The sequence below is a fragment of the Equus caballus genome, chromosome 9 (genome assembly GCF_041296265.1).
Source record: "Equus caballus isolate H_3958 breed thoroughbred chromosome 9, TB-T2T, whole genome shotgun sequence".
Lineage (NCBI taxonomy): Eukaryota > Metazoa > Chordata > Mammalia > Perissodactyla > Equidae > Equus > Equus caballus.
This window is the reverse complement of record NC_091692.1, coordinates 98,758,825-98,786,488: the sequence shown is the minus strand read 5'-3', so window position 1 is coordinate 98,786,488 and position 27,664 is coordinate 98,758,825. Positions and strand designations below refer to the sequence as shown.

At 47.7% G+C, this 27,664-nt stretch overlaps 1 protein-coding gene across 4 annotated transcripts; it reads left to right on the top strand.

The window, feature by feature from the left end:
- Nucleotides 1-2,184: 2,184 nt before the first annotated feature.
- ZNF16 (zinc finger protein 16) lies at nt 2,185-18,116 on the top strand. 4 transcript variants are annotated; one of them, XM_023649319.2, is made up of 3 exons: nt 2,185-2,351; nt 4,924-5,128; nt 16,005-18,116. In XM_023649319.2, the coding sequence occupies exons 2-3, from the start codon at nt 4,933-4,935 to the stop codon at nt 17,768-17,770; spliced, it is 1,962 nt and encodes a 653-aa protein (XP_023505087.1). In that variant the 5' UTR covers nt 2,185-2,351; nt 4,924-4,932; the 3' UTR covers nt 17,771-18,116. The 4 variants fall into 4 exon arrangements, with proteins under 4 accessions (XP_023505087.1, XP_070078773.1, XP_023505089.1 ...); XM_070222672.1 differs by having other exon boundaries at nt 2,196-2,351; nt 4,924-5,022; XM_070222671.1 differs by lacking the exon at nt 2,185-2,351 and adding an exon at nt 3,185-3,258.
- Nucleotides 18,117-27,664: the final 9,548 nt, after the last annotated feature.

The window sequence follows — 27,664 nt, the reverse complement described above, 5'->3', positions numbered from 1 at the left end:
GTGCCCATGGGAGGACGCTGCAGACCCTGCAAAAGACGACTGCTAGGCTCGCTTACATATGTGAAAACTTTGCATTCAACACAGCTATGCCGTGTACACAATAACCACATGCCAGACTTATTCTTAGACACTGCCAGCAGACCGAATGCTGCTGTGTGTTTCCTATCCTCCTCCTTCTCCACACTGCAAGCTGCGTGTGTAGGGGCAGGCGACTTGCCCTTCAGTTCTAGGACCTGGTGGAGAGGCTGCACCTTGTCCAGAGGGACTGGATGAAGAGGCATTAGGGACTGGACGGGACTGTGGATTGTTCCTCTTGGCCAGGGGTGGCATCCTGATGCAGCAGGTAGCCACATGGAAAGGCTGTGGCAGAAGCAACTGTCATCCCTATTATCCATTCTCCTCCAAGTCAGCCAGCAGAACATCCAGGGGAGGCACCTGGGTCCCTGATCACTGTCTAGGGGAACTGCCATACAAACTTGTGATTTTACATGAGAGAAAAATATTCGAACCTCAAGTGCTAACACTGGTATTATCCAGGCTTCTAACTTTTCCAGCCCAGCAGTGTGAAGTGGTATCTCCTTGTCATTTAATTTGCAATTCTCTGATGGCTAATCAGCAGAGCATCTCTTCCAACCCAGGGTCTCAAAAATATTTCCTGTGTATTTTTTTCTGCTAATCTCATTTCTTTATGCTTCATATTTAGGTCTTTAGCTCATTTAGAGATGACCATTGTGTGTGTTGTTGGGTAGGAATCCGGTTCTGTTTTTCTCCATTGAGTGAGCTCATTTGCTCACACCTTCTACCAACAACCCACCCTTTGGCCATTGAGTGTGGTGCCACTTTTATCATCTATTAAATTTCCATCTGTACAAAAGTCTGTCACTGAGCTCTTCACTGTGCTGTTTTGCTGTTTGTCAATTCTGTGCCAATACTGATAGCACACCCTCTCCTTCCCTTTTTAGGTTGATTTGGCTATTCACTGATGTTTCTTTTTCTATACACATTTTGAGTTTCCTCCTAAAAATTCAAGTAGAAGTTTGATTGGATTGCAGTAAATCTGTAGATTAAATTGGGGGAAATTTTACATCCTTGAAATACTAAATTGTCCCATCCAAGAGCAAGAAATCTCTCTCCATTGATAGATCATCTTCTGTGTCCTTTACTAGAGTTTTCAAAGTGTTCTCTCTTTGGCCTAGAGTGCTCTTTGTTAATTCCCAGTGTTTTATAGTTTTTCTTGCTGTTGTGGAGGACATTTCATTTTTTGTTACATTATCTGATATGTTATTGCTGGTGCACAGAGATGTATTGTTCCTTTTTCTAGCTTCTTAAGATAAATGCTTTTGTCTTTTTTTTTTTTTTTTTTTTTTTGAGGAAGATTGGCCCTGAGCTAACATCCGTGCCCATTTTCCTCTACTTTCTATGTGGGATGCCTACCACAGCATGGCTTGCCAAGCGGTGCCATGTCCGTCCCCCGGATCCTAACCAGCAAACCCTGGGCCGCTGAAGCAGAATGTGTGCACTTAACCGCTGCACCACTGGGCTGGCCCCTGCTTTTGTCTTCTTTAATAATGAAAATGTATTTAAGGTGATATACTTATATATTTTTCTCTAAAAAACATTCAGGGAATATTATATATTTTACACTGAGTTTCATAGGTGTGAGAATGAGATGTTTTCTTTTCATTGCTTTGTAAATAGTCTGTAATTTTCCAGCTAATATCATTTTTGATTCAAAGGTTATGTAGACACTGTCTCGTAAATTCCAACAGTTAACGTGTTTTTGGTCAACTTTTTATCATGTATTTCTAATTTTGATAGTTTTATCCGCCTGTAAAATGCAGAATATTTGTATTCTCTATGTCTAAGTGTATAATGAATTTTTGTAAATGTCCCACGAAATTCCTATTCAAGGAATTTTGGCTTTTCCATCTGTCTGTCGAATCACTTGCTGACGGCGGGATTCCTTTCTTCTACATATATCTCCATGTGCTTATCAATCTACAGCCTGTTCGACTCTAGGTACCCGGTATCCAGGCCCCACGACAGCGGCATATCTGGTTCTCCCCCCATTTCTAACAGGTCATCTTCCGCAGCTAGTTGTCATCTCGTTAGTTGCATGGATACACTCGACCCCAGGCCTCCCACCGCCTAGAGCGGCTACGCTGGCCGGGGCGGGGCGTGCCCGCGTTCCGGAAGTCGGGGCGGGACTTCCGTGGTCCGCCTCGGGGCCTTGCGGCTTCGGGGCTGCAGCCGGTGCGCCCTTCGCAGACCGACCCCCGGAGTAGGGGCCTTCGCGCAGGCCGGGCTCCAGGTCGCCGACCCCGCGCCCGCGAGACTCCGCTGCCGCCGCGGTGGGTTCCGGGCCCGCGGTGCAGGCTCGGACGGGCGGGGGTCGCGGGGGCTGCGGTGGGGCGCGGGGGCGGCCGAGCGGGCGCTGGCCGGGGGCTGGTGGCGGGCCTGCGCGCGAGGCCGCTGCGGAGCGCGGGGCGGGTGTGCGGTGAGTGGTGTCCCGGCGCGAGGGGCGGCGGTGGAGGGGCCGCGGGCGTTCGGCGCGCACGCGGGAGCGGCCCGAGCCGGGCGAGACGTGGGGCTGCCGTTCAGGGCCGGGCGTCCCGCCCGGAGGGCCCGGCGGTGGCGGACTCGGGACGGGGGAGTCCGTTCTCCCCCGTGGAGCGGGCCCGCGAGGGCCGGGCCGTCCTGCGGTCCTTCCGGTCATCTCTGTTCGGCGCCGGGTTGAGCCCTCAGCCGGGAGAGTCCGGTGCCTTGAGTTCTTGCACCGAAGTGCATGTTTCCTCGCTGACCGTCCTTCGCTCCTGGAGGCCCAGTCCTTGCACGGGTCCCTGCGTCTCAGAGTCACAGCAGCTCATGCGGTTAGATGGGGGCCACCAGGACAATCCAGGCCCGTCCCTTTCGCTCCCTCTGCGCAGTCTGTGCTGCTGTGTGGTGGAGCGTGACCACAGGTCCGGGGATTCGGTGTGGACGTGGTGGGGAGGGGCATTCTGTCTGTCACAGGTTGGTGTCAGTCCCCGAGCCAGAGCCGACGTGTACTGAGGTGAAAAAGCAGGATGTAAAGCGAGCATAGTTGGGTACAGTTTATAATAAAAAAATAAAAATATATATATAGGTGTGTGTGTGTATATATATATATATATATATATATATATATATATATTTGTTTGTGTAGGCTTAGAATAATCTGGAAGGATGAATTAGAAGTTGGGAAGGGGAGCTGAGTGGCCGGCAAGGAGGTGTTTCGCCGTAAGTCCTTTTTTACCTTTTGGATTTTGAGCCATCTGACTGCACCTGTTCAGTGACAGTGATAATGATTTCAGGAATTTTAAAATAAAATGAACTAAATAAGTATTGCCTATGATAGAGTCTTCCCTCTGGAGAGGGATACTGAAGGTCCCCCATGGCCGCGGCACCTGCTCAGTTCTGCTGCCGCACAGAGGGACGCCTTAAGTCGGTGCTCTGCCTGCTCTGCGCCGTCCCTCTGGGCACCAGGGCCAGGTCAGTCTCCCTGAGATGTTCGGTCAGTTCTGTCTCCTGCTAGCGAAGTGTGGCCAGCGCCTCCCATTCATCAGGCAGCCTTGGCCTCTTATAGTCTTTCCTGCCATGCCCCTGCCCCTGAGCTCTGCCCACACCTCTGTCCCATTTCCTCTCTACCTTCTCCCACCTTTCTAACCAGACTTGTCCTAAGCCCCCTTCTCTGGGCCTGGTCTAAATGCCCCCACCTGCCCCAGGGCACTGCCCCTTGACTGCTGCCTCTGCCCAGAGCTCTTGCCCACCTTACTGATGTATTTGCTATGACCTGTCTCCTCGCTAAGGTCCCTGAGGAGGATGGTCACTGCTGTGTCCTCACACCATCCCCAAAACAGACCCTGGTGTGTGGTGGGTGTTTGGGAAACACAAAATGCATGTCCAAGAGGAGAAATCCAGTCCTTAGATTGGAAGGCAGTGTCCACAATGGGCTTCTGACAAAATTTCCTGCCTCATCTTCTCTACCCCTAAAGGGTAGAGGGGTCAGTGGTAGCTGTCAATGGTGCAGTGTGAATAAGGGGCCAAGGGGTGCCACCACACTCCTGGGTGGGCCGCTGGACAGGGCATGGTGCATTTGTACAGAGCGAAGGCAGTGGGAGTGGTGGGGGGAATCAGTAACTCCGTCCATGTGGGGGACCCAACTTGTGTCCGGGTGGAAATGCCCTGTTTCCTGCTCAGGGAGCAGTTAGGACTGGAGATGAGCCCAGGTTTGGCAGTTTTCACAGGATAAGGGATGTTGATGCCTCAGGACTGGACAAATTAACCAAGGAAGTTGGTATAGATGCAAAAGTGAAACCTGGGGCACCAGCACGAAGAGGGAGGTGAGGAGGAGCCTGGGAGGGAGCTGCTGGTGCAATGGGAGGACAGCCCAAGAGAGTGGAGACAGGGACATCCTCTGTGGGTGCTGTCAGGAGGGCACAACTCAGACAGACCTGACCATTGGAATGACCAACTGCACATCTGCCGCACACGCTGCCCAGCTTCTGAAACTGCTGCCCCTGCTGTGTGGGAGGCTGGTGGTCCACCCTCAGGGTGTTGTGTCAGGAACGAGGGTGCAGGCTTTGTGGGGGCTGCTCTCCTATCATGGCAGGCCTTGGCCCTTCCAGGAGGTGCCCACAGGGCACTGTGTGCTCATCTTGCCCTGGGTCAGCATCTTACCTATTCCTATCTGTGGCCCTGGCTCGTGAGTCTGTGTCCCCATGGCTGGCTCCCCCTCCCCCTGGGTCCAGGATCAGGGAATGTGGCATTGGTCCCTGACACCCAGCGCCACACCGTACTCAGGCCTGGGCTACAGGGTGGAGGAAGAGACCCCTGCCTGGTGGGAGGATGGGCCCCTGGAGCTAGCCCCTCTGCACACTCACCTACGTCCTTGCTGGTCTCCAGGTCCCAGCCATGCCCAGCCTCAGAGCTCGCCCCGAAGAGACAGAAATGGAGCCCTCAGTTCCTGGACCATCCCCTTGGACCCCCACAGCCCAGGCCTGTGTGAGTGATGCTCCCAGTGTGACCCACCCTGGATCTGCCCTCCGTGGTCCCCTCTGCTGTGGCAACACTGAGCCAAGAACCACCTCCCGTCACCATCAGCAGCCAGGTATTGGGAGCAAGTTTCTCACTGGTGCCTTCCCTCTGGGGGACCTCGTCCACCCCCAAGAGGTGTCTCTGTCATCATTAGGGGTGGGGTGCCTTGTGGACTTGAGAGGCCAAGACTGGAGGTCAGCAAGGAAGTTACCTGGCCCCTGGCGCCCTAAGCAGGACACTAGTTCCCCTCCCCCCCCCATAGAGGGGTCGTCATGATGGTCGTCAGCTGTGCCTTGTTTAGCCCAACCACCAGGCTGGTGGTGGTCCTATGACCTCAGAGTTCTGCCATAATCCAGGCCTTGGTTCTGTTCCCTCCTGGCTGCACTCACACTGCCCAGCTGCTCCCATCCCCTTCAGAAGCCTATCAGAGGGTCCTCCCTGAAGGCTTTCTGGCTCACCTTTTCTGGACCCTCAGCAGTGATTAGGATGGATACTCAGCATTAAGCTTTCCTTACTGACACTTGACAGTGGCTGTTTTACAAGAGGACACTATTAACTACATGGCACCTGTAATTACAGCCAGGACATCTGGGCGGTGCCTCTGTAGCATCCTGTGACATCCTGGTCAGACCCTGTGTGGCCAGGAAAGGTTGGCCTAAGGGCAGAGATGGTGCAGTTCAGTCCTGGGTGTGCTGGAGGAAGGCAGTGGATAGAGAGTGAGAGACCCCAGAAAGTGGCCCTGAGAGACAGACCTGCTGACTGTCTTGGGCAGAGGCAGAATGTCAACCAGATGGCCAAAGGGATGCCAGGCAGAGAATGGGAGGGAGGCCAGGACCTTGCTCCAAAAAACACCAGGTTGATGGTACCTCATATTTAAAAAGCCATTGCAGAGCAAATTAGTAGAGTAGGCAGTTCCGAACACTCATTCCTCCACATAAACATAAAAATACAAGCAGAAGCTGTCAGGACCAACTTTGTCAGAAATCTGAAAGTCAGGTTTACAGCAACTAAGAGAATGCTGAATCAAGAAAAAAACTACTTATGGGGCCCAGTGGCATAGTAGTTAAGTTCGTGTGCCCTGCTTTAGTAGCCTGGGGTTCACGGGTTCAGATCCTGGGCACAGACCTAAGCACCGCCCATCCAGCCGTGATGTGGCAGCGTCCCATATACAAAATGGAGGAGGATGGGCACCACTGTTGGCTCAGGGCCAGTCTTCCTCACCAGAGAGAAAGAAAAAGGCAACTTAAAAATGGCAGGAGAGCTTTGTGGTGTTTTTACTTGTTCATGCCCCAAACACTCCCTGGCTCAGTAGCAGTCTTAAAGTGAGCAGCCTGCATTCCCAGTGTGGGACCCTGGTTCTACTGGGAACAGAGCAGACCTTATTCAGAAATTATTTTGTTTGTTCTAACGTGTGTAGGATTAGATTAAGGTTTGATGCAAAGTGCTCATCTCTGTTTTGCCCAACTCAGAACTTACTCAAGGCAGAAAAGCAGTGGGCTCAAACAACATTGTAAGGTGAACTAAAACCCCACAGCCACTGGCAACATCACCTAACAGTACAGTTAACCATGTAAAGCCTAGGAGGGAAAGCTGGGGAGATGAGGGCATTCCAAGACCCCCTCATACATCAGGGAATTTAGGAAAGACAGGATGTGTGCTCACAAAAGACCTATGAAGGTTGTAGCTTCACCTCTGGCTGATCTCCAGGACCTGTGAAGGCAGGAAGCTGAGGCAGAGTCATAAATGATGTTGGAGAGGCGCCCCAGCACAGAGCCAGTCCACAGAGACTGTGAGAGATGATTATTTTTCTTTTAATGTTGGTGTTCAAGGAAGTCTCTGTCAAAACACTAGCGGAACACAAGCTAAAGAAACAGAGACCTCAGTGACCACACAGGACAAGGAATGCAGTCCTTGCAAAAACAGTTTGGAAAGTCACTAAATGAACAGACAACTGTAGCCTTCAACACTCAAGAACAGAAAACCCTGGAGGAGGGAGAGAGTGATTTACAGAGTTACCACAGTATATATTCAAATGTCTAGCCAAGAACACAAAGACGCAGGAAAATATGGCCAACCCATTCAAAGGAAGAGAAATAACTGGCATAAATTGTCCCTGAAAAAGCATAGCTTCTTGACAGACTTTAAATCAACTGTCTTAAATGTGGTCAACGAGTTAAAAGGAAACGTAGAGAGAACTCAAGGAAACCAGGAAAACAAAATGAGACTATCAATAGAAGACTTTAAATTTATGTAGTTAGAAGTATATGATTTATATTTATATAACTATAAAAAATATAATTTATATTATATATAATTATAGAAAGGAACAGAATAGAAATTCTACAGTTGAAAAGTACAATAACTAAAATGAAAAACCCACTGGAGGGCTTCAGCAGCAGATTTGAGCAGGCAGTAGAAAACCAGAGAACTTGAAGATGGGAGAATTGAAATTGTCCACTCTGAGGAGCAGCAAGAAGAAAAGTTGAAGGGTCTGGCCCGGTGGCACAGTGGTTAAATCACACGTTCCACTTCAGCGGCCCAGGGTTCACCAGTTTGGATCCTGGGTGTGGACATGGCACCGCTCAGCAAGCCAACATATAAAGTAGAGGAAAATGAGCACAGATGTTAGCTCAGGGCCGATCTTCCTCAGCAAAAAAAGAGGAAGATTGGCAGCAGATGTTAGCTCAGGGCTAATGTTAAAAACAAAAATGTTGAAGAAAAATGAACAGCCTAACCGACCTGTGGGATACCATCAAGCAAACCAATATATGCATTAGGAGAGTCCAAGAAGGAGGAAAGAGAGAGAAAGGAGCAGAAAGAATATTTAAAGAAATAATGGCCAAAACATCTCAAGTTTGATGAAAGACATTAAATCTACACATCCAGAAAGCTCAACAAACTCCAACTGGGATAGATTCAGAGATCCACATCAAGACTCACTATAATCAAATTGTTGAAAACAACAACAGAGAAGCACCCATCTCATGTAAGGGATCCTCAATAAGATTAACAGCCAGTTTCTCATCAGGACCCATGGAGGTCAGAAGGTAATGGGATGACATATTTAAAGTGCTGAGAGAAAACAACCTCAACCAAGAGTTCTTTATCTGATAACATTATCCTCCAAAATGAAGGAGAAATTAAGACATTCCCAGATAAACAGAAGCTGAGGATATTTGTTACCAATAGACCTGCCCTACAAAACATGCTAAAGGGAATCCTACAGGTTAAGATGAAAGGACACTAGACAGGGACTCAAAGCCATACAAAGAAATAAAGATCTCCGGTACAGGTAACTAGCAAGGTAAATATAAAAGCTGGTATTACTGTGTTTTTGGTTTATAATTCCACTTGTTATTTCCTACATGATGTAAAAGACAAATGCATAAAAATAATTATAAATCTATGTTATTGAACACACAACATATAAAGATGCATTTGTGACAACAGCACAAAGGGAGGAACAGAGCTGTATAGAAGCAGAGTTTTGTATGCTGTTGTAACTGAGTTGGTATCAATTCAAACTTGATGGTTTTATTTTGGGGATCTAATTACAGTATGGTGACTGTAGTTAACAATACTGTATTATATACTTGAAAACTGCTAAGAGAGTAGATCTTAAAAATCCTTACCACAAAAAAAAGTAACTATGTAGGTGATAGATGTTAATTAATGTTACGGTGATAATCATTTTCCACATAATCATATATCCAATCGTCACATTGTACACCTTAAACTTACACAGTATTATATGTCAGTTGTATTTCAGTAAAGCTAGAGAGGGAAAACAGCTGGGGAAACAAACTAGATTGTTTTAGGATGTTAAGATGTTAATTGTAATCCCCACGATACCACTAAGAAAGTGTCTTAAACTATACAGAACAGGAAGAAAGAAGAAAATCACAATGGTACACTGCACAAAATAAACTGAACCCAAAGGAAGACAGCAATAGAGGAAATGAGGGATAAAGAGGTAAAAGGTCAAAACGAACAGTGAATGGCAGAAGTGAGTCCTCCCTTACTGGTGGTTACGTCACATGTAAATGCCTTAAACTGTCCAGTCAAAGGCGGATATTACAGAATGGGCGAACAGGCATGGACTCAGCTGTGTGCTGTGTACAGAAGGCTTGCTTTAGATGCAAAGACACACATAAGTTTAAAGTGAAAAAAGATATGCCTGCAAATAGTACCAAAAGAGAGCTGGGGTGACTTCGCAAATATCAGACAAAATAAACTAAGTCAAAAACTGTTACAAGAGAAAGAAGGACATTGTATATTGATAAAAAGATTGAAAACATTTAAAGTCTCATCTCCAACCAATAACAGCAGGAAAATTGGAAAATTCACAAATATGTAGGAATAAAAACAACACTCTCTCAGCCAAAGAATCAAACAAGAAATGCCAAGGGAAATTAGAAAATACCTGCAGACAAATGAGAACAAAAGCACAAAATACCAGTAAAACTTACGGGATGCAGGGAAGGCAGTGCCAAAGGGGAAATTTATAGCCATAAAAGCCTACATAAAAAAGGAAGATTGATCAGTACTGAACTTTACATCTTAAAGAACTACAAAAAAGAAGAGCAAACTAAACCCAAGGCTATCAGGAGGAAGGAAATAAATGTTAGAGCAGAGATAAATGAAGTAAAATAGAAAAACAGTAAAGGATCAATGTTGATTTTTTGAAAAGATCAATGAAATTGACAAGCCTTTGACAAAGAAAAAAGACAACAAAAATCAGAAATTAAAATGGGGACATTACTACCAACCTTACAGAAGTGAAGAGGAATATGAGAGAATACTGTTAACAGTTGTACACCAACAAATTAGATAACATAGATGAAAGATATAAATTCCTAAAAAAACACAAATTAGGGGCCAGCCCTGTGGCCAAGTGGTTAAGTCTGCATCCTCCGCTACAGTGACCCAGGGTTTCACCCGTTCGGATTCTGGGCATGGACATGGCACTGCTCACTGAGCCATGCTGGGGTGGCGTCCCACATGTTACAACTGGAAGAACCCACAACAAAAAATACACAACTATGTACTGGGGGGCTTTGGGAAGAAAAAGGAAAAATAAAATCTTTTTTAAAAAACCACGGAAATTAACAGGGTCAGCCCCGTGGCTGAGTGGTTAAGTTCACATGCTCTGCTTCGGCGGCCAGGGTTTCACCAGTTGAGATCCTGGGCACAGACATGACACCACTCATCAAGCCATGCTGAGGTGTCTCTCATATAGCACAACCAGAAGGACCTACAGCTGGAATATACAACTATGTAGTGGGTGGGTTTGGGGAAAAGAAGAAGAAAAAACAGATTGGCAGCAGATGTTAGATGCCAATCTTAAAAAAACACACACAAATTACCAAAAGTGACTAAAGAATAGGCAGGAACTCTGAACAGACCTGTGGCAATTAAAGATTTAATCAGTAATAAAAACCCTCCTAACAAAGAAAAGCCCAGGACCAAATGGCTTCACTGGTAAATTCTACCAAACATTTAAGGGAGAATTAATACCAATTTTTCTCAAACCCTTATAAAATTTAGAAGAGCAAGGAAAGCCAAATAAAGACATCACAAGAAAAGAAAGTTACATATCAAGATCTTTTATGGCTATGGATGTAACACCCTCAACAAAATACAAGCAAACAGAATCCAGCAGCATATTAAAAGTATTTTACCCCATGACTACATGGGTAATAACCCTGGAATACAAGAGTGGCTCAGCATAAGAAAATCCATCAGTGTCATTTACCATGTTAATAGAATGAAGAGAACAAACCACAATCTCGATGCAGAAAAAGTATTTGACAAAATCAAACACCGTTTCATGATTAAAAAAAATACTCAGAAAACTCATAATACAAAGGAATCTCCTCAATATGATAAAGGGCATTCATGAGAAACCCACAGCCAGCATCATACACAATGGTGAAAGATTTAAAGCTTTTCCCCTAAGATCAGGAAAATATGCCTGCTTTCACCACCGCTATTCAACATTGTACTGGAAGTTCTAACCTGAGCAGTCAGGCAAGAGAAAGAAAGACAGGACATTTAAATTGGGAAGAAAGAAGTAACACTATCTCTGTTTGCATAAGACATGATCCCATATATAGAAAATCCCAAGGAATCTGTTAAAAGGCTGCTAGAGCTAATAAATGAATTCAGCAAAATTTCAGGGTATGGGTCAACAACACACAATATCACATGTGTTTCTATACAGCAGCAATGAGTAGTCCAAAAAGGAAATTAAGAAAACCAATTCTTTTATAATAGCATCAAAAAGGAAAAAAACCCTACAAATAAATTTAACCAAGGAGGTGAAAGATTTGTTTGCTGAGAACTACAAAGCATTGCCAAGAGAAATTAAAGAATACCTAAAGAATTGGGAAGACATCACATGTCCACGAGTTGGACTGCATAGTGCTGTGATGTCAGTGCTGTCTAGAGCAATCTCCAGATTTGATACAATCCCTATCAAAACACCAACAGGCTTTTTTACAGAAGCAGGAAAGTTGATCCTCAAATTCATATGGAATTACAAGGGGCCCCAGATAGCGAAAACAAGCTTGAAAAAGAACAAAGCTGGAGGACTCATACTTCCCAGTTTCAAAACTTACTACAAACCTGCAGTAATCAAAACAATTTGGTACTGATGTAAGGATAGACATGCAGATCAGTGGCATAGAATTCAGAGTCTAGAAGTAAACCCATACATCTGTGCCCAATGGATTTTCAACAAGGCTGCCAAGACCATTCATTGCAGAAAGATAAGTCTCTTCAACAAGTGGTGCTGAGACAAGTGAATATCCACATGCAAAAGAATGAACTTGTACCCCTACCTCACACAGAGATAAAACTTAACTCAAAATGGTCCAATAACCTAAATATAATAACTAAAGTCGTAAAACTCTTAGAAGAAAACAGGTGAATTTTCATAACCTTGCGTTTGGCAGTGGATTCTTAGATACAATACCAAAAGCATAAGCAAAAAGAAGAAGATAGGTAAATTGGACTTCATCAAAATTTAAAACTTCTGGGCATCAAAGGACATTATCAAGAAAGTGAGAAGACATCGTACAGAATGGAAGGAAATCTTTGCAAATTGCATATCTAGTAAGGGTGTAGTACCCAGAATATATAAAGAATTCTAACAACTCAACAACAAGAGACAAACAGCCCAATTTAAAAATGGGCAAAGGACTTGAATAAACATTTCTCCAAAGAAAATACACAAATGGTCAACAAGCAAATGAAAAGATGCTCAAATTCATTAGTCATTTGAGAAGTGCAAGTCAAAACCACAATGAGATTACCACTTCCTGTACCCTAGAATGATTATAAGTAACAAGTGTTTTGAAGGGTGTGAAGAAATTGGAACCCTAGTACACTGCTGGTGGGAGTGTAAAATGATGCAGCCACTGTGGAACACAATTTGGCAGTTCCTCTAAAGTTTAAACAGCATTACCGTATGACCCAGCACTTCCACTGCTAGATATGTACCAAAGAATTGAAGACAGGTGCTCCAGCAAGTACATGTCTATCATGTTCACAGCAGCACTATTCACAATAGCTAAAAGGTGCAGACAGCCCAGATGTTCACCAGTAGATGAATGGGTAAACAAAATGTGGTATATCCATGCACTGGAATATTGTCCAGCCATAAAAAGGAATGAAGCACTGATACATGCTGCAATGCAGACAAACCTTCAAAAACGTTAGGCTAAGTGAAAGAATCCAGGCACAAAAAGTCACATGTTATGATTGCATCCATGAGATGTCAGGAGGAGATAAATCCAGAGAGGCAAAATGCAGATTGATGGTTGCCAGGAGCTGAGGTGGGGAGGCATGGAGATAACTGTGATGGGAAAGGGGCATTGCTCTGGAGTGCCGGGAGTGTTTGGGAACTAGATAGAGGTGGTGATTACACGGCACTGTAAATGTACTAAATGCCACTGAATTGTTTGGTTTTTTGTTTGGTTGGTTTTTTTCTGAGGAAGATTCGCCCTGAGCTAACATCTGTGCAGTCTTCCTCTTTTTGCATGTGAGCTACTGCCACAGCATGGCTACTGGCGAGTGGTGTAGATCCACACCAGGAACCAAACCCAGACCACCAAGGCGAACCCTGCCGAACTTAACCACTAGGCCACCGGGGCTCACCCTGAATTGTTTATTTAAAACAGTTAATTTTATGTTTGTGAATTTCACCTCAATAAATTATTACATAAAATGAAACAAAAGCTGCTGTGTGAGAGATGAAAGATTAGTGGAGCCCCCACCTGAATGTGCAGGGGCACATGGGGGTCTGTAAGGCAGGTGGCTCAGTGAGGCACTGGGGGGTGCAGTTGCTGCTGTGCCACTGGCAGCATCCTGTGACCACAGGCACACGTGGCATTCGCCCAAGCTTGGCTTTCACTTGGGTACTTATCTAAAGTTGTTTTTCACAAACCTGGAAGCTACTCATCATGAAGGTCTTCAGTGAGCATTCTTCTTGGTTGATGCCGTAGGTTTAGTGTGTCCTAGAAGGGCTCAGAGTCCTCATTCTTTTGTCCAGTTGGTGTCAGTTGTGGGGTCAGCAAGGACAGTGCAAGCAACTGTGTTTGCCTTCAAATCTTTTGCTTTGCCTTTAAACCCAAATTCTACTGGATTTTTTGTTTTTTTTAGATTTTCTTAAGGAAAACCATATTTCTGATTTTGTATTTCTTTTCAAAAGAGGAACTTTCATTATTTCTTCCAAGAGTTCTTATGTTGCAGAGAATTACATCAGATTTAACAAATCCAAAGTGACTTCACCTTCCTCACCCACAGGACTCACTTTCGTTTCCTGTCTAAATAAAAGACTTCTAGGCCGACAGTGGCTCAGGCCCCAGGACTGTTTCCATTGCCGCCACCTGAGCCACACAAGTGACTGTCTCAGTCAGGGCTCAGCAGACTATGGCTGCAGGCCACATCCAGCTGGCCAGTGGTTTTTTATGAGCTGTGAGCAAAGACTGGTTTAGAGAGTTTTTAAGGATTGTTAGAAAGCAGACCATGTGACAGAGACCATACAGCCACAAAGCCTCAAAAGGGTCCTCTGTGACCCTTTACAGGAAAGCTCTGCTGACTCCTGTGTGTGCCATCCCCTTCTGGTCCTTTCTCCACATGCAGCAAGAAGAGAGCGGGGGCTCCCTGGGTCAGTTGCTGGGGGCAACAGGGGGCATAGTGAGCCCCAGGCCATCCTGTCCAGACCCTTGTTTCCTGCTGCACCCTCCCTTCGTGACTCCTGGGAGCCTAGCAGCATGTGGGCATTTCCTAGACACCCTGAGGCAGGGCTCCCAGCCTGAGGGAGTGAGGCTCACTGGAGGACACGGTCAGCCTGTGTGCAGCGTGTGGCAGTGGGCCTGCCCCAGGGTCAGCAGGAAGGTAAAGCACGTCACCCACATAGGAGAGAGGCCTGGCACAGACTCCATGCAGGTGACTGGAATGTGAAGTATCAGCACCAGATGTGTGCACATCTGAGACATGCTGAGCATGTGACCAGCCAGGTCTGCCTTGAGATCACTCTGGTGACTCCAAGGAGAACAGAGGCATCCATATGAGGCAGGAGAAGTTCCAGGCAGTGTTGGCCCAAACTGAGTGGTAGGTCAGAGGGCCATGGGCCCAAGGAGGCTGTGTGGTGGGGGGTGTTTCACCCACCCACTGAGCGCTACTGACTGCAGCCAGACGAGTGGCTGCCCAGACCCAGGACACGGAGCCCTGTCAGGGAGCGATGGCGGTTGTGCAGGAGATGGCCAGAGGAGGCGCTCCAGTGAGGTATCTGAGCAGAGGCCAGGAGGGAGGGAAGGGGAGCATGAGAACCATCCGGGGAGGCTGTTCAGCAGGCGGATCCTGAGGTGAGCGTGTCCACCTGCTGAGGGCACAGCGGGAGGAGAGGTGGGTATGAGCGTGGGAGGGCCTGGGAGAGTCTTGAAGTACCTGGTGTCACCGGGCTGTCTGGGCATGAGGGGAAGGTGGGGGACCAGGTAAGCTGCTCAGTGTCCAGGCAGGAAAGGCGGCAGTGGTATGGATAAGGGGTTCAACTTCAATGAGACGGAGACTCAGGATCTTTGCTGAGGTGAGAGATCCAGGAGAGCGAGCGTTTCCTTGTTCCTTCAGGCGGGAAGAGAGAAGGGCGAGGTGCCGAAGCCCTTCTGGTGTGGCGAGGAGCCTTGTGCATGTCTCCACCTTCCCAGAGAGACGCAGCCACTTCAGCATTGTAGCATAGCGTGAAATCACCCAGCTAACCCAGTCAGGTCTCTTAGTGGGTCTTAAGGGGCAATAGTGGCTTTGGCAGGGCAAGGCCTCTGAAGGGGCCCCTGTTGAATGAGACAGACTCTGATGCTTCACACAAGTCCCCAGCACAGCCCTCAGCCCACCACACCTCCGGAACCAGCTCTGCTTTTCTGAAGGGAGGGGGCTCCTTGCACCTGCTGGTGGCGGGCCCACCCCCCACACTGGCAATTCCTCAGGCAAAGTCTGAATGCCGTTAGTTGGCACTAGGAGGACAAATGGAGGCTTGAGAAACTGACACCACGCATTGTGGTCAAGAAAAAGGAGTAGAGCGTTCAACAGTGTAAGGCGAAGTGTGTACTGCTTTCCCTGTGCACATGGGAGGGGTGAGCACCTGGGTGTGGAACACACTCCAGGTAGAGCTGACAGGACTTGCTGATGACCTGCTGCGGGCAAAAGGAAGGCAGCTGAGGGGCACTAGGATTTTGGCCTGAACCAGTATGGAGATTGCTGGTGATTTTCTGAGATGGGGCTGAGGGTCAGTCTTCGTTGCTCGGCAGCCTTGTCCTCTCGGAGCTCTCACAGCCCCTCCCTGGCCCCCTCAGGAGATCTGGGACTACCACCCCCAGTGGGTCCCACACCCCTAGACTCACCTGTGTATTTTCCTGTTTCCTTCCAAGTGACTTTGTCTGTCATTTCAGATTGGGACACCAGGACTGAAGGTAAGGAATTTCTTCAGAAGGAGGAAGTTTCTGAGAATTTGGAACTACAGGCAGGAATGTCAGAAAACTATACCAGTGATGTTTCCCAGGCACCTGAGCTTGGAGAACTCTGTGACGATGTGTTAGAAGGAGACTGGGGAGTCCCTGATGACGAGAGACGGGTGGAGTCCCTCTGCCGGAAGGAGGACTTCACACCAGTGGCCGTGCTTCCTAAGGGCCCTTTAGCAGAGAGTGAGCTGGACTCGGATGATTTTGAGAGAAACTTCAGTCTGAGCCCAAACGCAGTGGCATATCCGGGAGTCCCTGTGGAAGAGAGACTGCCTCCGTACGACCTGTGTGGCCAGAGCTTCCAACACGGCGTGGACCTGTCTAGCTGTGAGGGGCTTCGCACAGCTGAAAGCCCATTCATTTGCAATGAGTGTGGGAAAACCTTCAGCCAGAACTCAGTTCTTAGGAATCATCAGAGGTCTCATGTGCGTGAGAAGCCGTATGAGTGCAGTGTATGTGGGAAGGCCTTCAGTGTGCACTCAAACCTCGTGAGGCACCAGGTGAACCATGGTGGAGAGAAGCCTTATGTGTGCAGTGAATGTGGAAAGGCTTTCAGCCAGAGCTCGAGCCTTAAAAAGCACCAGAAGTCCCACGTGAGTGAGAAGCCCTATGAGTGCAGCGAATGTGGGAAGGCCTTCAGGCGGAGCTCAAACCTCATCCAGCATCAGAGAATCCACTCTGGGGAGAAGCCGTACGTGTGCAGTGAATGTGGGAAGGCCTTCAGGCGAAGCTCAAACCTCATTAAACACCACAGGATCCACACAGGCGAGAAGCCTTTCGAGTGCAATGAGTGTGGGAAAGCTTTCAGCCAGAGCTCACACCTGCGGAAGCATCAGCGGGTCCACACTGGAGAGAGACCTTATGAGTGTAACGAGTGCGGCAAACCCTTCAGCCGGGTCTCCAATCTCATTAAGCACCACAGGGTCCACACTGGAGAGAAACCCTATAAGTGCAGTGACTGCGGAAAGGCCTTCAGTCAGAGTTCGAGCCTCATTCAGCACCGGAGAATTCACACTGGAGAAAAGCCTCACGTGTGTAGTGTGTGTGGGAAAGCCTTCAGTTACAGCTCGGTGCTCAGAAAGCACCAGATAATCCACACAGGGGAGAAGCCATATGAGTGTGGCGTCTGCGGGAAGGCCTTCAGCCACAGCTCAGCCCTCATTCAGCATCAGGGCGTCCACACAGGCGACAAGCCCTACGAGTGTCACGAATGCGGGAAGACGTTCGGTCGCAGCTCCAACCTTATCCTCCACCAGCGAGTTCACACTGGAGAGAAACCCTATGAATGTACTGAATGTGGGAAAACCTTCAGCCAGAGCTCAACTCTCATTCAGCATCAGAGAATCCATAATGGATTGAAGCCCCATGAGTGTAACCAGTGTGGTAAAGCCTTCAATCGAAGCTCAAACCTCATCCACCACCAGAAAGTTCACACTGGGGAGAAGCCGTACATGTGTGTTGAATGTGGTAAGGGCTTCAGTCAGAGTTCACACCTTATTCAGCATCAGATAATCCACACTGGTGAGAGGCCCTATAAGTGCAATGAGTGTGGGAAGTCCTTCAGCCAGCGTTCAGTCCTTATCCAGCACCAGAGGATTCACACTGGGGTGAAGCCCTACGACTGCACTGCTTGTGGGAAAGCCTTCAGCCAGCGGTCGAAGTTGGTCAAGCACCAGCTGATCCACACCAGGGAGTGAAACTGAGTGTGCTCTCCCTCCAGCTCACTGGCCGTGTCTCAGCCTCTCCAAGCTCCCAGACCTGAAGCCAGGCCCACCCGCTGCCCTCCATGCCACGTCTCTCCATCCACAAAGCTGGGCCCTCTTTTGAGACGTCCTTTACAGGCTCCCTTCCCTCCTTCCCCCTGCTGTCACTCCTGCCTCATGTGCCCTCTTGTTTCTTCTTTGTTTTGTTTTACGTTTTATCATCAGACTGCCATATTAGGAGGGAAAAGATGATAGAGGCTGCATATTCATGAATAGAGTTTATTACTGTAATCAAACGTAACCAAAAAAGTAAACTGACCTTTGGTTCAGGATAACCACAGTAATTCTGTTGTCTGGTAATTAGACATAAGGAATGAGTTGTTTGTCAGTGGCTGTAATTGATATTCTGTTTACAAAAAGTCAGGCCGAGAGTTTTCAGGTCTGCTTGCTGTCACCCTCCCCCAGAGGTGGTGTGTACTCATTACCACCAATTCCTCCTCCTTTCCTATTCTTTCTGTAATTGCACACAGGACTCCCCCACTGTTCCCTTTCCTTTGTGTCCATCTGCAGTCTCAGGTCCTGCTTTCTCCTCACAGCTCCACTGTGACTCAGGTCCCCATGGCCCCACTTGGGGCTGCTGCACAATTATGCATTCAGCTGTTTCCCAGCCTCCAGTTCTGTGCCTCACGGTCCCAGCTGTCAGCCCTGCAGAGGCCAGCTCTCTCTCTGCCCGTCTTGTTCTCCCCACAAGCTCCCAGGCTCAGTTTTTTCCCAGGTCCATTCATCACTAGAAATTTATGGAGCACTCACTAGGTGCCAGGACCGTGCCCCCCCCCCCCCCTTCAGTTTCCCAGAGCTGTGCTCCTGCTCCCTGAGCGAGGGCATCTTGGCCCAGAAGCAACATGTCTGCCATGAGGGAAGCCCCTGTATGCCAGCCAGCAAGTCCCAACCTGGGGGTGTCATAGGATGGATGGATGGATGGGTGGGTGGAGCATCTCCTGCATTGTTCCAGGAGGAAATAGGCAGATGAGGTCAGGTTTGGTAGTTATGGTGGGAAGGTAAGTGTTTGGCTTCTATGTTTTCAAGGAAGTAGAGGCAAGGCTGTCAGTCACAGATAGGGAAGAAGTGGGAGGTTTGAAGAAAGAAGAAAGTGTGGAAGAGTTGACTCAAGGACGCAAAGGTTGGCCCATCAGCTTGGGCCAAAGGCTGCCTACCCTCATCTCAGAGACCATCCAGAAGAGCCCGTCACCACTCACCTGCAGAGGCACTGCTCGCCACACTCGCCCCTCGGGTTTCCGCACCCCTTCCCCTCCACCGCAGCCCCCCTTTGCCAAGGCAGCACCCTAGACAAAAAACTGCCACATCACAGTTTGGATGACAACCTTGCCCTGTTATCCTCCAGCTCACTTGGTTGGTCTTCTCATCTTGTGGAAAACTCCAAGGTGCTTTCTCATTGTCAGGTAACCCTCTGGCTTTATTTCTCCTTGTCCAGCCTGGCTGTGAGCATTCCTTCTTTCAGTAAATACTTGTTGAATGCTTGCTATATGCATATAAACAAGACAGACAAAAATGCCTGCCCTCAAGGAGTGTACATGCCAGTGGGGAGAGAAAATGCCCTAATGGTAATGATTGCTGTGAAGCAAACTAAGGAGGAGCTGGGGTGTGGCTCAGTTTTAAGTGGGGGCCTCACTGAGATGTACTCTGAGCAACAACTTGAAGCAAATAAGGACCAGTGAGATGGGGGGGCGGGGGTCAGTGAGAATGGCCGGTGCAGAGGCCCTGAGCAGAAGTGGGCCTGGAACATTGAAGGATCATCAGAGGTCAGGTGGCTAGGAGTAGAGCAAGCAAAAGGAGAAGCAGATGAAGTGAGCGTGATGGCCTTATCGCGAAGGGCCTTGTGGCCATGACCAGGACTTTGGCTTTTATGGTGGGTGAGATGGGGAAGTGCTGGAGGGTTTGATGTGACTTCCATTCAACAAGATCATCTGTGTGGAGAAGACACTGGGGGCAAGCACATGTCTCTCTCTGTCACACCCTTCCTGACTCCTTTCACCCCTTCCCCAGCCTTATTATTTTCCTTAAAAGACCCTTAAGTATTTAAATTCCTGGTTTATGTGGTAGAGAAACCGAAAGAGAGATTGGGGAGTGGAGACGGGAAGTGGAGAGGACAGAGAGGGAGAACCCATCACACTCCATGCTGGGACTGGGGTCTGAACACTGCTCCCACCTCCTAAAACGCCCATCCCTCTCTTACCGTGTTCATCCGTGGACTCCCGCCCTCCCTGCCCTGGCTACTACTCGCGTCTCAGGACGGCATTTGTTAAAAGGACTGAAATCGCCCAACAAGTGAGAGCTAGTGCCTACCCTGCCCCGTCTTGTTGCTGCCAATCCCCCAGTTCCTTCTTGTGGTCTGGGGGAGTTCTGGGTACTACAGAGGCAACTGCCATCCCTGATCACCCCGTGCAGGGGCAGGGCCAGCAATGAGCACATCACTAGGCGGCAGGTGGTAGACTCACACACCTACAGACATGTGCCTGTGACAGTGTAACAGCCATGATTCCAAATGGAGCTTCCCCAATTAAATTTTTAAATCAACATCATTTGAGAAAATGCACATTTGGAAAAGGGAAAAAGTTATCTCACACAATTTCACCACTTAACACATTCTCTAGGGACACCGCTGCAGGGCTGACTCATGTTCACCAGGCTTTCTGGGGCCATCTGTGCCTGCATGCAGGATGCTGAGAATCCCAAGCAGGAAGCAATGAGGAGGGAGCACAGCAACTGTCCAGGGATCTACCTCAGACCAACAGTGGAATGGGCAGTCCGAGCCTGAGTTTTGATGTTTGTTGACAGCATTTAGCCTTGCCCCATACACACCCCTTGTGCCGACATAAGGGCACACTGGTAAGAAAGCCTGGGTGCTCCCTCCCTTGATACCAGCAGAAGATTCAAACCACTCTGCTCGAACGTGGGGGGCTCGCCCCAGCCCCACCCCAACCACAGTAAACACCCAGGCCAGTCTCCTGTCCTCATGCTCTCAAACCACTTTGGACCCGCCCTACCGGCCTCAGTCATGTAAGGAATAAACCTTTTCATACCCTCATGGTGTGTGTGTGGCATCATCAGTCTTGACATCAGAACCTAATTTGGGGTGGCGTCCATCTGCCTCTGTAGGTGAACATGAGAACAGGACTTGGCTCTGCGAGCAGACAGTCTAGGCGATGGCATCAGCCCAGGGAGCCACCTTCTCTTTGGCTCACTTGCCAGCCCTTTGCCTGCAGGCTGGTGTGCACTCAGCCGTGTTGCAAGTGTTGCATTGTTGAGTCCAATGGAGCCTCTGTTACAGATTTAGCTGAACAAAATCAGCAGGTTTGATAATTGGTGTTTTAGAGACAGAAGTATGGGTTTGGGGCCCTCCTTCAAGTGGCCCTGGGTTCTGTGTCTGATCCCAGGCCTATCTGTATGTGAAAACAGAGCTGTGACTGACTCGGCTCAGAGGAGAGACTCCACCCTGTGCAGGAGGTGCATCTTTTGGGGGGAATACGCAACACTCATGAGAGCATATTTGGGGGGAGGCATTTGGTGGCATGCTAAGGAAGAAATGTATCAACGTGAGTGCAGTAGAGAGGCCTCCCTGAAGTATATCCAGTGACCCCAAGAAAGGAAGGAAACCTGGATACAGGGTGAGGAAAAAAACAACCAAAACAGGGGTCCACAATTTGACCCACTGGAAATTCAGAATTTACTAAAAGAACTTATGTGACAAAAAGATGAGTGTCTTTCGCGTCTCTATAACATGGGTTCTGAATTTACATCTGAAGAAATGCACCAGTTGGCAAACCTTCAAGACTTGATATTGGGTGTCAAATTACAGTTACACCTGGGGATCCCATCACATTTAAACACGGCTCCATAATTATGACAGAATCACTGAATATAAAATAGAGGACAGATGGTATGTGTAGGGTCACTTGCTCAGCAATAGCTGCGAGCCCTTTAAGAGCCACGTGTCCCGGGCAGGAGGCCAACATTCTGGGATTTGTAACAGTTCTGGGCCTGGCCAACCCAGATCAGAACTTACCTCAAGGAACACAGAGACCCTCCACATGATCTACGGTTCCTGGGAACGCTGGCCTACCAGGGACAGCCCCTCTTGGCAAGCACAGAGTCTTTGTTGCCCGCCTATATAAGCAACCCCTCCCTGTTCACGGCAGCGGCTGCAGGTGCACAATGCCATCCCGCCAGCCTCTCCTAGACAGTCCCAGAAGTAAGACCCAGTGAACCTTTATGTCTGGAACGCCATCTCTGGGTCTTGTCTTCAGTCTCTCCGCAACCTGACCTGCACTGCTCACGCAGCTGGACGTGCAGCCAGACAGCATGCCTCACCGTAACCATCGGAACTGTTGCCTTGCCTAAACTCCCCATCATCATAGCACTCACTGCCCTAAAGTATTCCATCGTGGGCATGGACGCTCCGACGCAGTAAGCAAGCAACTAAAATTTAATTAAGTCTTTGCCACTTACAAGTTGGCTTGACAACATGGGACCCCATGGACCCCGCAGTTAAAATAGTTAATACAGCCCCATGTAAATTAAAACAGGGCATTTAAGGATTGAAACCCACGATACATGACTTATTTAAAGACCACACCCAATATTATTGAAATTACTGACTCCATCCAATCAGCAATTAAGTATTTGGCTATGATAGGGGTGCAAGTTAGGGTTAGGGTTAGGGTCAAGTGGTTAAGTTCGCGCGCTCCGCTGTGGGGGCCCAGGGATTCGTCAGTTTGAATCCTGGGTGTGGACATGGCACCGCTCATCAAGCCATGCTGCGGTGGCGTCCCATATGCCACAACTAGAAGGACCCACAACTAAAAATACACAACTATATATGGGGTGCTTTGGGGAGAAAAAAGGACAAATAAAATCTTTAAAAAAAAAAAAAAGGATTTGGCTATTATAGATTTGGCTAATTTGTCCCATTCAGTGCCTATTTCAACAGCCTTTCAGCCACTGTTTGCCTTCACCTCTGAAGGGACACAACACTCCTTTTCTAGGATGCTCCCGGGGTACCTCAGCAGCCCTACTGTCACAGGCAGTCTTGGCAGACAAGATCTTAACTGCATCCACCTTCTGCAGGAGCACAGGTGTGACATTACATTGATGACCTCCTCCTCCAAGGAGATTCATTTGACATTCATTCATTCATCATTTATCAGGACACAAAAATACAAAGGAGCTCACCAAGAGGGGATGGGCCACTGCCCCAAATGTCATGCAAGGCCCTGCCACCTCTGTTAAGTTACTGAAAATGACTGGTAAACCAAGAGCCACTCCCTCCCTGATGCTGTCAAGAAACAGCCATTGACCCTCTTAACACCCACAATATCTTTTAGGTGTTTTGGGAGTTCTGGAGGCAACATATTCCTCATTTATAAATTTTACTTAACCCCATTTATACTGTTACTTGCAAATCGGCCCACCTTAAATGGGGCCTCCTCCAACAAAAGACTAGAATCTGTCCAGATTGCAATACCACAGGCATCCCCAATACTGCCCCCTACCAAGACCCCTCTATGGCAGGGGCTTCAGCACCCTCCTTTCATGCCCTCTGGAGTCTCGGGACCACCCATGATGGCCGTAAGTCGTCCAAGGGCTTCTGATGCAAGAAACTGCCCTCCTTGCCCCCATATTATGTGTCACTAGAGCTGCAAAATACTGGACCCTCCCGGAATTGGAGGCTCTCACAGTCCCTAAGCCTGTGACGCTCTGTCCTCAGCTGCCCATTCTGCTCTGGGTCATGGAAGCAGCCCCCCACAAGCTCAGCACTGCTGCTAAGGCTGCCTTCGTACAGGATGGGGCCAAACCTGGGTCCTCTGGCATATCCCACCTGCAGGAGGGGTGGCCTCCCCCATCCTCAGTCCCTTGCCAGATGCCAGGGTGCTGGAGGTCAGCCCTCCCTAGACCCCTCAGCTACTTCGGTAGCCCCTTGGAATGAACTAGGTGAACAGCAGTGGGAGTTCATGACTATCTGAACAGCACTGCCAGCCACAAAGGTGTGGAGCTCAGTGGGGAGCTGCTGCTCATTTCTGAACCGGGACATCCTTGAGGGTTGGCACAATTGGCCGAACTTCAGGCAGTTATCTTAACACTGGATGGCCTGGCTAACAAAGGGCCCCATCTGCACATTTTTACAAACTCTTGTGTTATTGCCTAAGAGTTGCCCCCTTTGGGGTAAAGAACTCCAGGAATCTCTCTCCTCACAGATGCCCCAAAATACCAACAAAGGTCACTGACGATTCTGCGTATATGAGCCCGAGGCCCTGTCCCCTCTGGAGTTCCAGACTTTACCTACAGTGGCAGAGGCACTCACGTCACTTCTCAGAATACACAATGCCAGGCTCTTGAAGAAGGCATTCAGTGGGGTTTTCACCTCCTTTACCAGCCTCAGGCTGCAGGCTGCAGAGAGTGCCATAAGGTTTATTTAAACAAGCTCTAATTCAGTTAAATGAAACATGGTATGTCTCAGCCATAAAATGTCAGGGTGAATTGTAATGAGTGGTCTGGCCCCATTTTTTGATGTTTGCTGACAGTGTTGAAGCCTCATCTTCCTTTTTCTCCATGCCCACATCTGGACAAGCTGATAAGAAAGCCGAGTGCTCCTTCCTTTGACACCAGCAGGAGAGTCAAACCACATAAGCCCTTGCCTATGCGTGGGAACCCTCCTGCCGGCCCCATCTGCTGACCACAATAAAGACCAGGCCGGCATCCTTTCCTTGCTCTCTCAAGCCATTTCAGACCTGTTTGAGAGGCCTTCACCACTCTGCCCAGAGACCTTCATTATGTAAGTAATACACCTTTTCACACCTTCAAAAAAAAAAATAGAAGCCCTCCTTGGCCACACCTTCGACGCTGCTCTTGTTTATGGACATCAACAAATTCCTCTGAATTGTGACTTCTCTGAAAGTTTCCTTCAGCTTCTTGTTTTAACTAAACCGCGGCTGCTTCCTGACCACACAGGTCGCCTGAAGCCCTCTCCCCGCCACCCCCCGCCCCATGCACCACTGGAACTGGAGACTGCAAGGATGTGCTTCCTTGCTCCTTTTTTCCACTTCCAGACACTCCTACCTCCAACCAACAACCCCAATTTCTTTGAGAACAACAAAGAAAGTAGCCCTAACAGCTGGGAGCAGGCCTGGTACCAACCGAGCCAGGATCTTCACATGCTTGGTAGTTCTGCGAGATCTCCTTCACGGACTCTCACAGCCCAGGCCCCACAAGTGGGTCCTGCAACTTGTGGGGTCAGATTGACATGAGGGAAGAAAAAGTCTCCCCCGAGAGGTCCCCGTCCACACAAGGTGAAGCAGAGAAACTCTGGAGTGCAGTGTGTGGGGAGTGGGGCCAGGATCCCCAGCAATGCTGGAGCCTCCGTGGACCGGGAGGGAACTCCAGGGTCTGAGAGGAGAACAGGGCCCTGATGGCTGAGGCCACACGTGGCAGCTGTGGCAGCAGCAGAATCTCAGCTGGACCACTCACCTGGGGCTTGGCAGGCAAGGGCCGACAGTCCTCACTGAGCCTCCCTGGAAGTAACACAAAGGCCTGGGGGTCCCCGTGTGGCTTGTTCTACATGAGGGTCTTCTGTGTCCATGGGCCAGGCTCTGGGTTTTTCCCAACATCAGAACATCTACTGGTGAGACCACTCCCATGTGGAAATTTGATGTAAGAAAAAGGTGGCATCCCAAATCTGTGGGGAAAGGATAAACTCACAATATGTAGTATTGGGATAACCAGACAGCCCTATGGAAAAAAGATAAAATTAGATCCATTCTTCACATCATATAGCAGAATAAATTCAAAATGGAACAGAGATTTAAATGTAAAGAAACAAAACCAAACAAGTACTAGATGAATTCCTCCAGAACCTGGACGTTAGGGAAATTTCACTATGACTCAATCAAGAAACAATAAGGGAAAACACTGATAAATTTGACTGCAGAGAAATAAATTCTTGCATGACCAATAACATAGTCAAAGTAAAAAAACAAATGACAAACTGGGGGAAATATTTACAACTTATATTACAGGTAGCATATATAAATTAATTTACAAAAGATTATTTTAAAATTAGGGTTTCATTTTCAACAAATGATGCTGGAACTATTGAATAACCATATACCAACAAAATGAACCTCAACCCTTACCCCACACCATAAATATTTGAGTTAGTTTTTATATACGTATCATCAGGGGCTGGCCCCATGGCGTAGTGGTTGAGTTCATGCGCTCTGCTTTGGGGGCCTGGGATTCACAGGTTTGGATCCCAGGTGCGGATCTATACACCACTCATCAAGCCATGCTGTGCCGGCATCCCATATACAAAGTAGAGGAGGATTGGCACAGATGTGAGCTCCGGGACAATCTTCCTCATGCAAAAAGAGGAAGATTGGCAACAGAAGTTAGCCCAGGGCTAATCTGCCTTGCCAAAAAAAAAAAAAAAAAGAGTGTCACTAACCAAAACGTAAAGTAGAAACTTCTAGGAGAAAACCTTAGTGACACTGACTTTGGCCAACATGTATTAAATAGGATATGAAAAGCATAACTTTCAAGGAAGGAAACCAGTGAATAGGACTTCATCAAAATTTAAAACTTTTGCTCCTCAAAAATGAAATGAAATCAAAAGGCAAAGCACAAACTGGGAGAAAATATTTGTAAAACATATATCCAGCATAGGACTTGTATCCCATCCTACAAAGAAGCCCTACAATTCAATTAAAAGAAGACAAATGACCCAATAAAAAATGGGCAAAAGATTTCAACAGACATTTCACCAAAGAATCTATCTTGGCAAATAAGCACAAGAAAAGATACTCAACATCATTAAGCATTAGAAATGCAAATTAAAACCACAATCAGACAGCACTCTGTACCCACAAGAAGGGCTAAGTTTTGAAACGATTGACTATACCAAGCGAGGGCGTTATGTGAAGCACCTGGAGCTGTCACGTCTGCTGGGGAATGTAAAGTGGTAAAAACACTTTGGAAAGAGGTTAGCAGTTCCTTAAAAAGTTAGACATACATCTACTATACCACCCAGCTATGCCACTCTAGATATTTACCCAAGAGAAACAAAAACAGGTCCACACAAAGACTTATATACAAACATTTGTAGCAGTTTTAGCTGCAATAGACAAAACATGGAATCAACCCCATGTCTAATAACAGGTAAATGGGTAATCAGAGTGTAGTATGTTCTTACAATGGATACTTCCCAGCACTCAAAAGGAACAACTATTGATACATACAGCAATATGGATAAATCTCAAAATAATTATGCAGAGTGAAAGAAGTCAGACCCACCCACCCCCAAAATAATATCTACTCTAAGATTCCATTTACATAAGATTATAGAAAGTGTAGACTATGCGACAGTGACAGAAAGCAGATCAGTTGCCAGTGATGGGGGGATGATTTTAGAGCTGATGAATATGTTCATTGTCTTGATTGTCGTGCTGGTTTCACAGGCATATATTTATGCCAAAATTTTCATCAAATTCTACACGTAAAATATGTGCAATTAGACATACCATATGATCCAGCTCTCCCACTACTGGGTATTTATCCAAAGAACTTGAAATTAACAATACAAAGAGACTCATGCACCCCTATGTTCATTGAAGCATTATTCATGATAGCCAAGAAGTGGAAGCAACCCAAGTGCCCAACAACTGATGAATGGATAAGTAAGATGTGGTGTGTATATATACTATGGAATACTACTCAGCCATAAAAAAGACAAAATTGTCCCATTCGCAACCACATGGATAGACCTTGAGAGTATTATGTCTAGCGAAATAAGCCAGACAGAGAAAGACAAACACCGTA

What these genes read in the sequence shown, in the direction of transcription:
- ZNF16 (XM_023649319.2), top strand. Translation starts at nt 4,933, where the DNA reads ATGCCCAGCCTCAGAGCTCGCCCCGAAGAGACAGAAATGGAGCCCTCA. An exon ending in CCGTCACCATCAGCAGCCAG is followed by an intron (nt 5,129 to 16,004) that starts GTATTGGGAGCA and finishes CTGTCATTTCAG; the next exon opens with ATTGGGACACCAGGACTGAA.